At 43.8% G+C, this 14,549-nt stretch overlaps 1 protein-coding gene across 2 annotated transcripts in view; it reads right to left on the bottom strand.

Moving 5' to 3' along the window:
* Nucleotides 1-1,051: 1,051 nt before the first annotated feature.
* The window catches only part of fam49bb (family with sequence similarity 49 member Bb), a 33,373-nt gene continuing 19,875 nt past the window's right edge, over nt 1,052-14,549 (bottom strand). For both annotated transcript variants that reach the window (XM_019271674.2, XM_027274211.1), the window contains exons 3-12: nt 14,336-14,418; nt 13,197-13,318; nt 12,323-12,428; nt 8,038-8,177; nt 6,674-6,751; nt 3,287-3,403; nt 3,127-3,206; nt 2,920-3,046; nt 2,769-2,839; nt 1,052-1,879 (exon numbers count right to left, since the gene is read on the bottom strand). In XM_019271674.2, the coding sequence (XP_019127219.1) occupies nt 1,816-1,879; nt 2,769-2,839; nt 2,920-3,046; nt 3,127-3,206; nt 3,287-3,403; nt 6,674-6,751; nt 8,038-8,177; nt 12,323-12,428; nt 13,197-13,318; nt 14,336-14,408 (978 nt within the window). In that variant the 5' untranslated portion in view covers nt 14,409-14,418 and the 3' untranslated portion in view covers nt 1,052-1,815. The remainder of the gene's footprint in view (nt 1,880-2,768; nt 2,840-2,919; nt 3,047-3,126; nt 3,207-3,286; nt 3,404-6,673; nt 6,752-8,037; nt 8,178-12,322; nt 12,429-13,196; nt 13,319-14,335; nt 14,419-14,549) is intronic.

Here is a 14,549-nt window from a genome sequence, read left to right as displayed (position 1 = left end):
GTTTTAAAAGGAGAGAAGGAAGAAATAATGGATCCATGAAAGGGAGACGACCAGTTGTCATTGACATCATACAATTATGTTTCCTAATGATCCATTAACGAAAGACCGAAAAGCTCGTTCAGTGCATCAATTAATATTTTGCCTCATCTTTGTTTTTATTCTTTATTTTTTAATTGTCTTATTAATGTTGATTTATCACTGAAATACACTCATTCAGATGTAGACTCTCATTTCTGAGGTGCTGTGCTTAGCTTAGCATAAAGAATTAAAAACAAGGGGAAGCTTGTCCAGCCGTGTGAGGTGGTACAAAATAAAATAATCCATCTACCAGCATCTGAACTCACTGAGTAACACTCTCAGTGTTTAAGTTATACTAATCTCTGTTAGACTCAGCTACAAAATAGTTGCAGTTGTTTTTACAGAGATACATGTCGATTAGTGAGTTTTAGAGACATACTTTTAGAGTTTGGACAGAGCCAGGTTATAAACTGTGTTCATGTTAGCTGAGAGTTGCTTATTTACGCATGCAGCAGTGAAAGAGTAACGTGATCATTGATTTGGAGTTGTGTTTCTGTCCACTTGGTGTGAAATAAATCCAATATTTACTCCTCTTCTGTGTTTTGGACTCCTGAAGGAAATTAGCCTTTTAGCTTCAGCCCAGCTTCAAACTGTAGGTTCAGGTTCATCACTTTAAAATAAATCGATTATAGCCGCTTTAATTGAAAATAAACAGCTTAAATTATATGAATTATATAGTTGTCCCCTTTCATTTCAACCTCTACCAACTAGCACAAAAGAGAAGTGCTACAGAAAACTGCACATCTAGAGCCAGTTGGAGTTGTCCGTTATGGACACATGGTGGTTCAATATGGCAGATTCTAATTTTCAGGTGATTAAACACTAATAAAAACATAGTTATATGTATTATGTTGAATATAATGTAAAATATAGCCCCCGTGGTTGAGTGTTGTCACTGATTTTCACGTGAAAAACAAACAAATCTTTGTGATCAAACTTCAAAACCTGACAAAGATTCAAACCCGACACGGCGCTTTGTAGAAAACAAGAGTTCTCCTTTTAATTTCTCCAGCCACAACATACTGTCCATTTACAGTACAGACTCCCAATTTTTTAAATTTGATTTTGCACACATCACAGTTTAAAGTTTTCAATGAAAAATACAACACAACTATGAAAAAAAAACAAAAAACAGAAACCGAGACATATGCACAAATTAAAACCTATAAAAAATATAAAAACAGTACTCTGAAATCTCATGACAAGTACCATTTCATTAACAAAACATTTAATAATGCACAATAGAGCAGACGATTTAAACTGAACCATCAGGTTGGGTTTTTTTTTTTAAATAGAAGGAAAAGGACATCATCATGTTCATCATGCAGAAGATGTAATATTAAATAACGAATCAAACAAAAATAATATATACTTCTCTATATATCTCTCTCTCTTTTAAATTTTCAAGTCAAAGCACTCCCGTCCCTTATAGAGGGAAAAACAAGACATGTTTTAAAAACACCACAATGCTTTCAATAGCTGCCACCGTCGCATGGCCTTTTTTTTCTCTTTTTTTTTAATATCGAAAACATCTCAGCAACATCTTTTTGGCACAGAAAAAGACGTTCATAATGGCAGTAGCATTTTGCATTATAAAAGAGGGCGGAGCTGTAGCTCTTTTTTTCCATTATAAAATAAAAGCAAAAAACAAAAACAAACATTCTGTGCACCGACATCAGTCAGGAGAGTGGCGTCTCCCTCCAGCAGGGTGTGAGGCAAGCAGTTATAGCAGCAGTGCTACTGCAGCATGCTCTTGATAGTCTTGTTGGTTGATTCATCATTCAGATGCTTGGTTGTGTACCTACAGGTGAGAGGAGGAACGTAAACACGTTAGTGACTGCAGCACAGGTACAGTCTGGATGGATCATATTTTATGGTTTTCCGTCTGACGTCCTCCGACTGCTCTGCGATTTACAGTTTTAATACTTTATAGTGTATACATGGGTAGTTTAGTCCAGTGATTTCTAACCTGGCTGGGTCAATAAACCTCCAAAAGAGTCAAAAGATAAACCTTGAGACAGAAAGTTCTTTATCAATGAAAAAAATGTGAACTCTTTGGGCCTTGAACTGTCTTCAAATAAAATATTAAAGGGGGGAAAAAAGCCCAAAAGGTTCAGAACCACTGATTTAAATATGTATTTTATAATGAACAGCATTAATCTGAAAATTAACTTGTACCTTTAGCTGTAAGTAATATAATAATGATTCACTTAGTTACTGTCCTACAATATTTTGTCATCTGCTGTCAGATTTGTAACCGACGAAACAAAATCTGGTGACTGCTTCATGTGCGTGACCTCGTGTGACCGGGTATCGTCAGCCCGCCTCGGCTTCAGAGAGAGATTCAGATCTGAGGTCAGCACAGAGACGGGCCCCGTCAGCTCTGAGGCGAGGCGAGGAGAAATTTAGGAGGCTGCGAGGAGGACGAGGTGACGGATGTAAATCGAGCCTTTCTGGAGAGCGACACTCGTCGCAGACGGATCACAGCCCCCGCTGGACCGAGCCGAGGACGAGTCACAGCGCCGAAATAAACCGAGAAGTCTGTCTGCTGCTCGTGAGCAAACATCATTCAACTCGCAGCGTGAGCCGCGGGCGGCTTTTCACTGAATGCCACGGCTGTGTGTCTGTTGTCAGACTGCAGCTATAATCACGTTACACGCTGAGCTGGAAACATTTCACCGTGAGCTCACCTGAGAGCGTTGAGAAGGCCTTCTACACTGTTCGGCGGCTGATCTTTGAGGACTTTGATGCAGCCTTTCATCTGCAGACAGGAAACACGCTGTTAGCTTTAAACAACAAGCCGCTGGGGTCTGACGGGTAAATAAACACGGCTGCACTCACGTCGATTTTGGACGACTTTGCGAAAGCTCCTACAGGATGGACGTAGTCGTACAGGATGATGACCCCGACCATCACCCGCAGGCAGAAGGACACCGTGTCCTCGCTGGAGAATCGGCTGCGGTACTCCCTGAAAGGACACGAAGCGGAGAGATTAGACGCGTGCATGTGAGGAGGAAGAGGTGAAAGCGGTGGCAGGAAGTGACTCACGGCGTTTCCAACATGACTTTACACACAGTCGCCATCGTGCTTAAACAGTCCGTCGTGTTCTCGATGGGCAGGTTCTTGTTCTGGAAGAAGAATCAGCGGTGAGACGATGCTTTCGCGTCTCAAACACTCACACTTCACTGACGCCTCCTGGCAGCCTTACCTCGGACACGAACTTCGTCGTGCCGTCACTTAATGTTTTCAGCATGGGCGTGGCATCGGCGTAGAACAGAGATATCCGATTGGCCAGTTCATTGTTGACTTCATTCTCGCCCTCCGCCTGGAGATCATTAAAAACAACGACACAAAAGGTCAAAGGTCAGATCAGCTACAGAGCAGAGTTTGATACACAAAGCATTTTATTACTCATTTATTTCATCAGCCTACTGTTGCTCTCACCGTGAAACCGGCCTTGATCGACCTTTACAGAGCAGCCATAACATTATGACCACCTGTCTGATACTGTGCAGCCTCGCACAGAACAAACTGTGACACACTGTGTGTTCTGAGTTACAGTAGCTCGTCTGTCGGATCAGACAACACGAGCAGATCCGTCGCTCCACACGTGCATCCATCAGCCTTAACTGCCCATGACTCGCTTTTCCTCCCTTGGATCACATTTGATGGGCACAGGCCTGCTGCAGACTGGGAACGCCGCACACCAGCTGCAGTTTTGTGTGAAGGGTACCGGCAGGTGTACTAAATCACACCCTCTCATGTAAAGTTGCTTAAGTGAAGACCTGGATCTGAGTCTGATCTGACAGCCACACCTTTTGTTCTCTGGGTAAAGAGTCATTTCTCTCACTGAGCCACCACGCTGCCTTGTTGAACGAACCTTAGAGTGTTACCGCGCATACTGACGACTTTTAACGAGCTGTTGGTGTGGACTATTATTACAACACATAATATCCGGAAAGAAGTTTTGATTGTCGGTAGATTGTAATTTCACTGAATAAAGTCATAACTGAAGAACAGCGATATAAACGAGCCCCGCTGCTCCTCCTGGTTTCCCAGCTGACTAACTCGTCGCGCTGCTTTATAGTTTCAGACTCAACAAAAACACCTGCCGGGTAACAGAGAGCGAGGCGTCTCTTGAACAGCCTGTTCTAAATTTATCTGAATGTTTAAAAACAACGCGAACGTCTCCTGCTTTTATTTATCTTTTCATGAGAACACTGACAGAATATTAATCATCTTAACCAAGATGTCAATTCGTGTCTTAAGAAGTGACACACGAGCTCAAAGACCGCGGGGACAGACGGCGTTTCATCTCAGATGTCTGAGCGATTCACTCGTCTGAGTGGTGACTAAATTGCTGCTGCCGCCGTGTGAAACGAAGCTACGAGGGAGGGACGGCAGCCGGAGCATCTTTTAGCAGTGACAGGTCCTAACGACGACTTGTCTGGGTCCATTTGCCTAATGGCACGTTCTGGTTTAGGAGAATAAAACCTCCTGTCAGACAGTCAAAACTAAGAGCAGCTTCAGCTCGCTCTGCACACGTGGGACCTCTGAAAGTCTCACCGTTTCCTGCACCCGAGTATCTTTTAGATGCCCTTGAAGCTCCTGTATGGAGATGCATATCTGGTGAAGTGCAGCAGCGAGATACAGGAGAGCGAACGGGTCCTTGGATTTCATATCTTCAAAGCTATTGTCTGCGATCAATACAGGAAACATCCAATAACGCTTTAACGGTATTGAGTGAGCTGCTTCCTTTTTAACGGCACTTACATTAATCTGTTATTTGTGGCCGGCAGGTCTCTGATTTTTAGGTCGATTACACTCCGGTGGTTTGGTTTATTCACTACGGAAATACATTTTACACACTGCTGATTGGAAACGAAGCTGCAGAGCCACCACTTCTTCAGAAACCTGTGGGCGACGTCGCGGATACGTTGTCCATGTTTTATACTATAACAAGTCCTGCACCCTCTTAAAGGAGGGACTGTTGCTGTGTTTTATTCTCTTTAAATCATTTTGTTGTCACTACACTGACACGTTATCTCCTCGGTGTAGTGAACTCGTCACCTGAGCAGCATTAATATTCATTCGGAGTTGTCTGTGTCGAATATTTGATCTGTTTTTGGTCTCCACCAACTCCTGAGGGAAACATCAGGCTCCTTAGCTGTCAATGCTGCGCTCGTGTTCGCCAGCCAGTTGCTAACTCTTTGTTTACTGTTTGCTGCTGAGCTGAGCGATGTTAAATGGATTTATCAGACTGCCTGTGTCTGGAAACAACACCGATCAGAGAGGGGAGCAGAAAAATGCTGGAACGTTCGCAAACAATAAAACACTTAATCTGTTGTTAATAGAAAAATATTGATTACAGGCACTTTAATGAGTGACCGCTTAAGATCAGAAAACAGAGAACGAGCTTTAAACCTCCAGTTTTTACTGTATTATATTTAAAACCGTACATTTGTATGAATGCACAAATCAAATCGCTGCCAGTTTGAAGCTCGAACTCGGACCACAGCTCTCTCACGCCGGCCTAAACAAACTTAACCAATCACATCTGAGTTCTTTGAACCAGAGAAAGCAAACACTGGCAAGTTAAGGAAACTGTTGGTGGATGTCTTTGAATGTGACTCTGACACTAATGCGACCACCGTTTGGGGTTTTAGTGTCTTAACAGTTCCCAGAAGGCTCCGTGTACTGAGCAGACAGCACACTGGTCTTGAATCAGGCGTTTAATCTCTGGAGAGTTCGGGCCATGTTACTGATTTGGGATCAGTTTCTGCTGCCACGCGCTGCTTGCTCTACAACTTGTGCTTCAAACTCCCTGAAACTCCCCGCGGGGCTCTGACTTCATGTTGCAAGACGCTTCCTGCTGCACTCTTCCTGACGGCCCGGAGGGCTCCAACAGTCTGCGAGCTTCATTCATCAATCCTGCTGCCTTCACGCTGATGCAGTCTGAACCGTGCTGCCGTTATAATGAGAAGCGATGGCTTCAATCAAGATCAAGTCCGATCAGGACAAACATTTTTACATTTGATCAGGGTGAACGCCGTGGAAACATTAAAGAAATACCAAATTATAGACAGCTTGATCAGTAAAATGAACCATGCATTTAAAGCAGCTGTAATCGATATTTTTATGACAAGAGAAAACACTGTCACAGTACACCGACAGACAATAATCACCAATTATCTGCAGCTCGTCTCAGTTTAGTGAGTTTCAGATCATCGTTTAACTGTCTGAACAATTCAAATCGTTAAAAGTGATGTGTGGCATCGATAAAATATATATTACATATACATTTATTTATTTCATTCAATTCATAAATCAACATTTTTGCCTGTAAACTGTCAGTGTGTGAAGGCCGCCTGTCTGTCGCGCTCCGATGGATAATAATAATTATTATAAGTGACGAGCAGTCGTAGAGTTGCGAGCTGAAATGAGCTGAAGGAGGCTAAAAGTTTGTCGACTTTGGCCGAGTTTGGACTCTTTGTTGGTTCATCACTACGAGCTGACGTGACGTTAGGGTTACGTTTTTTTAAAATTACAGCCTCCTCGCCACCCAGCAGCGAGGAGAGAGGCGTGGTGTGCTCACCGGTACGTTGTTGATCCGCATTCGGCTCAGAGTTCTCCTGTAGTAGCTGAAGTCGTTCTGAATGGCCGGATTCGTCATCTGCAAAGAAAACAACAGAAATGCATCTTAGTACAGAGAGACAGAGAGAGAGGGAGAGTTTCTGCAGCACTGAGTCAAGCACGCCATCGTCATGACAGGATGCTTTAGCCAACAAGGCAGAAACGTAGCTTTGGGGGGGAAGTGACATGAAAAGAACACAGATACGATTACAGCTTGATCCTCAGACACTCATCCACATCTCCACTCATCCTGTCAGGAGAAATTTAAGTATTTTCCTGTTACAGTCGGGCCGTGCTTCAGTTCATAACAAGAGGGTCAACAATTATAAAGCTGACAAAAAGCTACAAAGGGTCTCATTAGAGTGAAAATCATCTGGTTTCACCTTGAAGCCAAACTGACCGGCCGACCAGGGGGCTTCTTTCAAACATCACCACCAGTGAGAGCTCATCGTGCGGCTAATTATCCTCATTCCTGTATGAGCCTGTCACAGTCAAAGCTGCACTGGCAGCATGCTAATCCCGCTACAATGGACTGGTACTCAGTCTGTGTCCACTGTATGCACCAGGAGAGACAGGCTGCTTCACCGGGGAGGGGCTGCACGCCGCTCAGACACTTTAACTAGGTCAGAAGCCCGTGCATGGGTGTGAAAGATTGATGAATAGGCCTGGCATGCCACCTTGCACCCCCTACCTACATGTTTCCATCCTGCCAGCCTGGGTAGTGGGCACTAATTGGGACATCGCAGCAAGTCGCCTGGGGGATGTCTGGGTGCGTTTTGTAAGTTTTTGTATCTAAGGAACGAGAGTGCAGGGGAACCAGTTCGCCCCCTGTCTAGCCAGACGAGTGCTCGCACCGTTATTGTTTTTGACAATGGGCATTCGACCGCACCCACGCTTGATTCTCGCCATGTTCAGACAACTTGTGTCTGTGTTCAAACCAGATAAGTTGCTGGAAGTTTTTGTCCGTCTATCATTTATAAAAACCTGTCATGTTACGCTGAAATCGGCTCAGGACGACGACAATTTGCAGAGCTCTTTTTTTCCCCACCAGCTGTAACCCTTATTAACCATTCCCCTGACATCCGCTGTATTATAAACAGCAGAGCAGTATCTAATTCTAATTAAATGCTAATCATGCGCTCGCTGGCTGCAGTTTAAACTGCACAGAGCTAAAAATCAATTGGAGGGCATCAGCAGTTTGTGATACAAACCACACTTCACAGTCGCCCCACAGAGTTTATATCAACATCTAAAAAAGGTGAGCTCGGGGTTTAAAAAGTCAGAATAGACACTTGGGAGACGTAGTAGAGACGTAGAGAGTCGTACTTTAAGCTCGTCAAAGCGCAGTGTGAAGTGCAGGATCTCTGCAAACTGCTTGGCCAGCGCCTGCTCCCGCTCCAGGTGCTGAGTGGTGTTGTCGTAAGTCTCGCTGGTTAGAGCTCCCAGGAGGCTGTGCAGCGCCGCCTCTGCGAAGGAAAAGAAGATATCTGTGTTAGGAGGTGCAGCGCTGTCAGGACGGGCGAGCACGAAAACACCAGCCACAGCCTTACTTAGGAAAACGTGTGTGTGAGGTTTTATCCGCCCTGTAAGGACCTTGATGGAGGTTTGACATGCTGCATGTGTAAAGTCTTACAGGTCATCAGTGAGTATGAAGAATCAGCTACTACAGAAGAAAGGTCTGCAGCACAGAGACGTGATGAAGTTGCAGCTCTGTCATTGATTTATTCATTTATATAATCTATGAAATGTCAAAAACAGAGAAGAAAGGAGCTCAAAGTCCTTCCATCCATTTTCTGTAACCACTTATCCTCATCAGGGTCACGGTGAGACTAGAGCTAGAGTCTTCAGTTCCTCACAGAGCTAAAGTGACTTCGAGTGTCTTATTTTGTACAAACCCACAAGATATTTGATTTATAATTATATATGAAAAAACTGTAGAGAGTGCGCCGCATGTCCTAAAGTCCTCACTGCAGTGACCTGGGTTTGACTCCGGTCTCTTGTCTCTCTGCTTTCCTGTCTGACTTCAGCTCCTCTGTCAAATGAAGGCAAAAAAGTCCCGGCAAATAAAAAAAATAAATAAAAAAAATAAAATAAAAGCAGCAAATCCTGACAACTGAGAAGCTGAAACAACATAACGAAAAATACTGAAAGATTAATTATCAATCAAAATAGTTTGTTGATACATTTTCAGTTGGTTTGGACCAATTATAAAAATAAATCTACAACTTCCAGAACTGATTATAAATAATAAATAATCAATAGTTTCAGTATTCATGTCAAACATTTGCTAGTTGCAGCTTCTCAAATGTTTTTCTCCATTTCAAATCATTAAAAATTGAATATTTGGGGGATTCTGGATGATAAACCAGAGAAAATAATTAAAAATACTTCTGACATTTGACACCAGACAAGTTTGACTGTTAGTTTAATCAATGACTGAGTGTTTGTTGCAGCCGTGCACCCCGCAGAGATGGAAAAGTCATAAAAGAAATGAAAACTGAGGTATGAAACGGAGAAAAGTGATGAAAACTATGATGAATAAACTAGTTTAAATAACTTGCTCATCGGTTGAATAATTTCTCGACATAAAATGTGAAACATTTGCTGGTTTCATCTTCTCAAATATGATGTTTCCTCCATTTTAAATGGTTGTAAATTGAACATATCGAGTTTTAAACTGTTGGTTGGACAAAATAAGTAAACTGGAGACGTCTTCTGAGGCTCTGGGAAATAATCAGGTATCAAATCCATGTGTGAATATTTACAGTCTGTCTGTCTTAAGATGCATCACACCTGTTAATGTTAACTTCACAAGCCGGACCAGTAACATCCCGAACACTAAAACTGCTGCTAATCCATGATCAGCCGTGAAGTGAGCTTTTATTCATACAGCACAAAATCATCTGCCTCCGAGGGTTTCGTGATCCTTCTTCTACATGAAGAACGGCTTTTTAAAGTGGATCATAACCAGTTGGATATGTGAACAGTGTCCTGTGTCAGCCGGCTGAAGCTTCCTGATTAGGACAGAGACAGATAATGGGGCAGCGTTGGTGCCCAAACTGCCCAGGGCCCGGTGCCAGTCTGAGGGGGGTTGATAGAGGGGACAAGAGGCTTTCCTGCTCAGATGCAGATGAGACATGGGACTAATTATTTCATTGGCATGAAATGAGGAGGGGTGGTAAGGGGAACGGGATTTCATTCAAGCAGGATTACACTCATTGTTTTGACAGTAAGTAAATACAAAGCCTGTGCCATGGCTTGACAGAGCATACCGATAATTAAGCATGCACGAGGAGCACCGGGAGGGAAACGAGGGAAAGATTAAGTGAAATGTAGTGAACAACTACCAAGTAAGTATCAGACAAACATGTCTTTATAAAAAAAAGAAACCCTTTAAAGCCCAGAGGGAGTTTTTATTTATAGATGCAGACGGTGTTTAGGATTCAGTCTAGACGCTGCAGAGAGGCTTCAATAATGACATAACCCAGACGAGCTCGACGTCTGATGTAAGCGAACACTTTAAGCGGATTTATTCCAAATGTACTTTACGATTCCTGTTGATTACATACGACGACGAGCACGTCAACGTAACCCAGAAAAGGAGGCAGATTCAGACAGCGGTCTACTTAAGATAACCGTACGGGGACTTTTAGGAGACGGACGGAGCGCCGGCGGTGCAGTGCGGTAAATTGAGCACGTTTGCCATTCAGTAATGACTCCCATCTGCTTGGGGCAGCGTTTGCAGCGAAGCGGCTGATTAAAAATGGCCTTAGTGGTGCATTTTTTGTTTCCCCCCCTCCTTCTACGTCCCAGTCAAAACAGAAGTTAAGATGGAGCTGCTTTTAGGCCTTCAGAAACGAGCCACTCTGCTATGTCGGGAAGTCCTGGGCAGGGCGGCGGAGCGCGGGGGGAGGTCGGAGGGGGTGTCTGATCTCATCAGGTCACGGCAGAGCAGGCAAGCAGAATGCGGGCATGTAGGCGCTTTACTCAGAGAGAGAGAGAGGGGAGGGCCGGAGGACGGAGGATGGAGAATGGCGGGACTTTAGTCTGGTGGTGTAGGGTCGATCATGTCTGACGGAGCAGACTGACTAAGTCGGATATTTTTATTTCAAGAAGGATAAAATCTTGAAAGTTTATCAGAAAAAGACTTAAAACAAGTCTGCAGTGCGGAAATCTGTCTTGTTGTGTCAGAAGTCTCTGACATAACTAATTAATCTGAGTCATTCATCAAACAAAAATGTCAAAAGATTTGTTGGTTTCAGCTCATTTAATGTGAGAATGTTGCTTTTATTCTGTTTTTATTGCTGTAAAGTGAATTTTTTATGAAATATGCTAGAAATTTTATTGCTGTAAAGTGAATTTTTTATGAAATATGCTAGAAAATTTAAATTAATTTAATTCAAGTCAGATTTGGGTGTCAATGCAAAGACAGGAGTTTGATCATAATCCACAAAATTAAATAATTTACATCAATTTAAGTATTTTATCAAGCAAAAATGTTCCCAAAAGTGACAATATTGGAGTTAATCTCTGTTTATATTGCTGTAAAAAGAATAATTTGGGGATTCTAGGGGGAGAAAAAAAGCAATATGAAGATGTCACTTTGGATTTTAGGTAGTTTTGTACTAGAATATTAAGATTTGGGTCTCTTTGTAGTAGTTGAAGCATAATCTGTCCCTTCAGTTTAAAGTGAATTGCATAATCTTCCATCCTTGGTAGTCGTGCTCCTGCAGCCTGTAGTAAAGGACTTGCGTGTCAGGCAGGACAGCGAGCTGCGGAGGCCATCATGGCCCCTGAAGCCTAAAAGTCAAGACAGTGAAACAGAGCAGCAGCCGAGGTTTGGCGGCGGCCTACTTTGTTACATAACAGCCATCACAGAGATCCCGCCGCCCACTGACTAGCTTCTCCACAGCCACTGGGAATTAACGGCGTTGAGGGCGTCAAGGCATGGCGGGCTCAACCCCCCTCTCAGCCTGAGGGTCATAAGAAGATCAGGGAGCAGTAAGCCTGCTCCCCCCTTCCCCCTTCACCCTGTATCCATGCTAATTAAACAACCTATAACCCCATCCTACAGAGGTCAGCACACAGTGCAGTGCAAGCAGCATGCTGAGAAACGCACGGCTGAGGGGGCTTTCAAAGTGTGTTTATATAAGGCTGGGGTGCATGTTATGTGTGTGTGTGTGTGTGTCGCATGTCTGTTGACTTTTGCAGCTCAGCAGTCAATACTGCAGATGCACATGCAAACAATTAAGGTCATGTATGGAGGTTGTGTCTGTGTGGCGGCACATTAAAAGACCTTTTACATACAGGACGTCTGCCGTCGACCTTCACGGTAACACGCCATTAAAAACTCACGGAAATCACTGAAAGTTGTCGCACGCGGGGAGAACGCGCGGCTGTTCTGTTTTCGATTGGACGCCGTAAGCAGCAGGAAACCAGCCTTTTGAACCGTCTCTACCAGTTGAGCCACCAAGGCTCAGCTGAAGATGAAATAAAATAATAACAACAAAATAAGACGGCAGGCGAAACACTTCTGACACACTTGTGGCGGGGTTTGAAGTCACAAGAAGAACTGACGGTTCCTGCAGACGCAGCACAGACGGACACGTACCTAATCTCTGGGAGAACTCGTAGAACTTCTTCAGTTTGCCCACCAGAGGAACCACGGCCGCCCACGCCTGCTCCTGTAACGCCTCATCGCTTGGATTCTGGATCGCCTGGACACAGACACAACAAAAAGACCGTTAATATGAAGTTTTATAAGAGATAAAAGTTTGGATGATTTAATGAAAAGTCCAGCTGAAAACAGTCTGATTAATTTCGCTACCGGTGATGTTACCAGACATCTGTAGCTCACTCTTTATCTCTGTTTGAAGCTAGCGGCAACAATAGCTGCCACTAACATAACACACCTGAATCTCTGACTGAACTGTGTGCATTGTGGGTAATGTAGGCCCCAGTGCTGTTGAGGAACAAAACGATTTATTTGGATGTAAGCTCTCCACTGTGAGTCAGACGATGTTACAGCAGAAGAAAAAAGCCGCTCCTTCTTTCACATGAAGGAGATGGAAACAAATTTCCACTCTGAGTTGCTGAGCTCGCCATAAAAGTTTAATAATCTGCCCGTTTTTGAGGCTACAGGAGGCGTTTGACTTCACTCTGTTGTTCACAAAACCGCTGTTGTTCACTCTTTGTCTGTGTGAAAGCAGAAAAAACGGGAGACCAATACTTGTAGGAGTGGAAATGAAATGTGTGTCAGGCTCCATTTATAGGCCACGGGTTATAAACAGACTGAGGCGAGACATCAGGATTGATGGTCTCCTGTAAGAGCTTCAACCACTGACACAAAAATCTCTTTCTAGAGGGCGAACGGTAAAACTACATAACTGAGCACAAACGTGATCAATTATTATGAGAACATCAGATCCAGTTACAGGTGAAGCCTACACTCCTGTCTGTCCTAACTCTGTGGATATCAGGTTTACCTCTCTGATCTCCTGCCCCGCTCCCTTGTACGCCTGCAGCTCATCCAGGATCCCCTTTGCGTCCTTCAGCACCACGTCCACCTGATCCCACACCTCCCGCTCTGCATCTGTGGGCTGGGCGTCTGCAGGGGAGGACAACAATGTCACAACAGGGCAAATCTGACTGCTGTTTTAATCCATATGGTTAAATCCCGCCAAGTGATGATAGAAACAAATATGCAAATGAAGGCTCATTGAGATAATCTCATCTTTCCGCCGCTTCCCGTTCAGTTTTGACACCGCCCACTTTCCTGGCTGAGACGAGGAAAATGGAGCCAGATAAGACGAATGTGAAAAGGATTGTGTCTGTGTAACAACTCTTGAGTTTAGAGACAGTTCAGTTTTGGTTTTGAGAGAACCGTGAACCTTTTTTTCCACCACCTGAAGCAACAACACCTTGCCAAGTGCGATGACTGTAAACGCCTGCTCCTCTGCAGAAGCAGCTCGTATCTGCAGCAGTTTAGCCTCTTCACTTCACGCAGTATTTTTAAGTTTGCTTTGTCCAATTTAAAAATCAGCTTTCGTACGTATTTGTCCGCCTGAGGTTTGATTTCGTGGCGTTGTGAAAATGCAAATAAAACGCTGAGAACGTTTACATTTAGAGAAAACTTTCTCCTGCATAGAAAGCATTAGTTTAATATATAATCGTGATGTTCTTTTAATATAAATCTACCTAGAAACAGTGTGAACTGTAGGAGGCATTGTTTTCTCTAAAGGTATGACTGAGTCTCTGGGTTTGCCAAGTGTGAGAATACAACAGTACAGGATCAAGCTGTGTTGAGGGGGCCTTAGGCTACACAGCAGCTGAACTTCAGCGCTTTATATTTGAGAGCTGCAACTCTGCCCTGATTGATATTCTGCACACATTTCAGTAAGGAAGAGGCAGGTTGATGGGAAGTACAGAAGCTCCAGTGGTGGATTTTCTTCTTTTTTTTTGCCTCTGGGAAGAACACAGAGTAAAAGATAAAGTTGGGGAGGAGGAGGGCGGGTGAAAAGACTTCGTTTCAGAGTTGATAATGTTATGGTAAGATATTCATGTGATCGATATCAGGAGGGGAGGAGGATTACTTTTTTTTTTAAAAAGAGAGAGAGAGACTCACTTTCAAAATCGAGGAAAAAATTGGGCTCCTGTTCCAGATCTGTGCAAGTCAAAACTTTCAGTAGGTTCCCCATGATACGATACCTGTTGAGAGAAAATGGACAGATGAGAAGGACGCAGTGGTAAAGTGAACAGATGCTGCATCCATGAGGCCTCGGCCCTGCTCTGCTTCACTGCTCCGGTGCCTGTATGAACTCGGTGGTGCCCCCAATGCG

This window comes from Larimichthys crocea, chromosome XXIII (genome assembly GCF_000972845.2).
Source record: "Larimichthys crocea isolate SSNF chromosome XXIII, L_crocea_2.0, whole genome shotgun sequence".
Lineage (NCBI taxonomy): Eukaryota > Metazoa > Chordata > Actinopteri > Sciaenidae > Larimichthys > Larimichthys crocea.
Note: the sequence above shows the minus strand (reverse complement) of the source record. Positions and strands in the feature narration are given on the sequence as shown.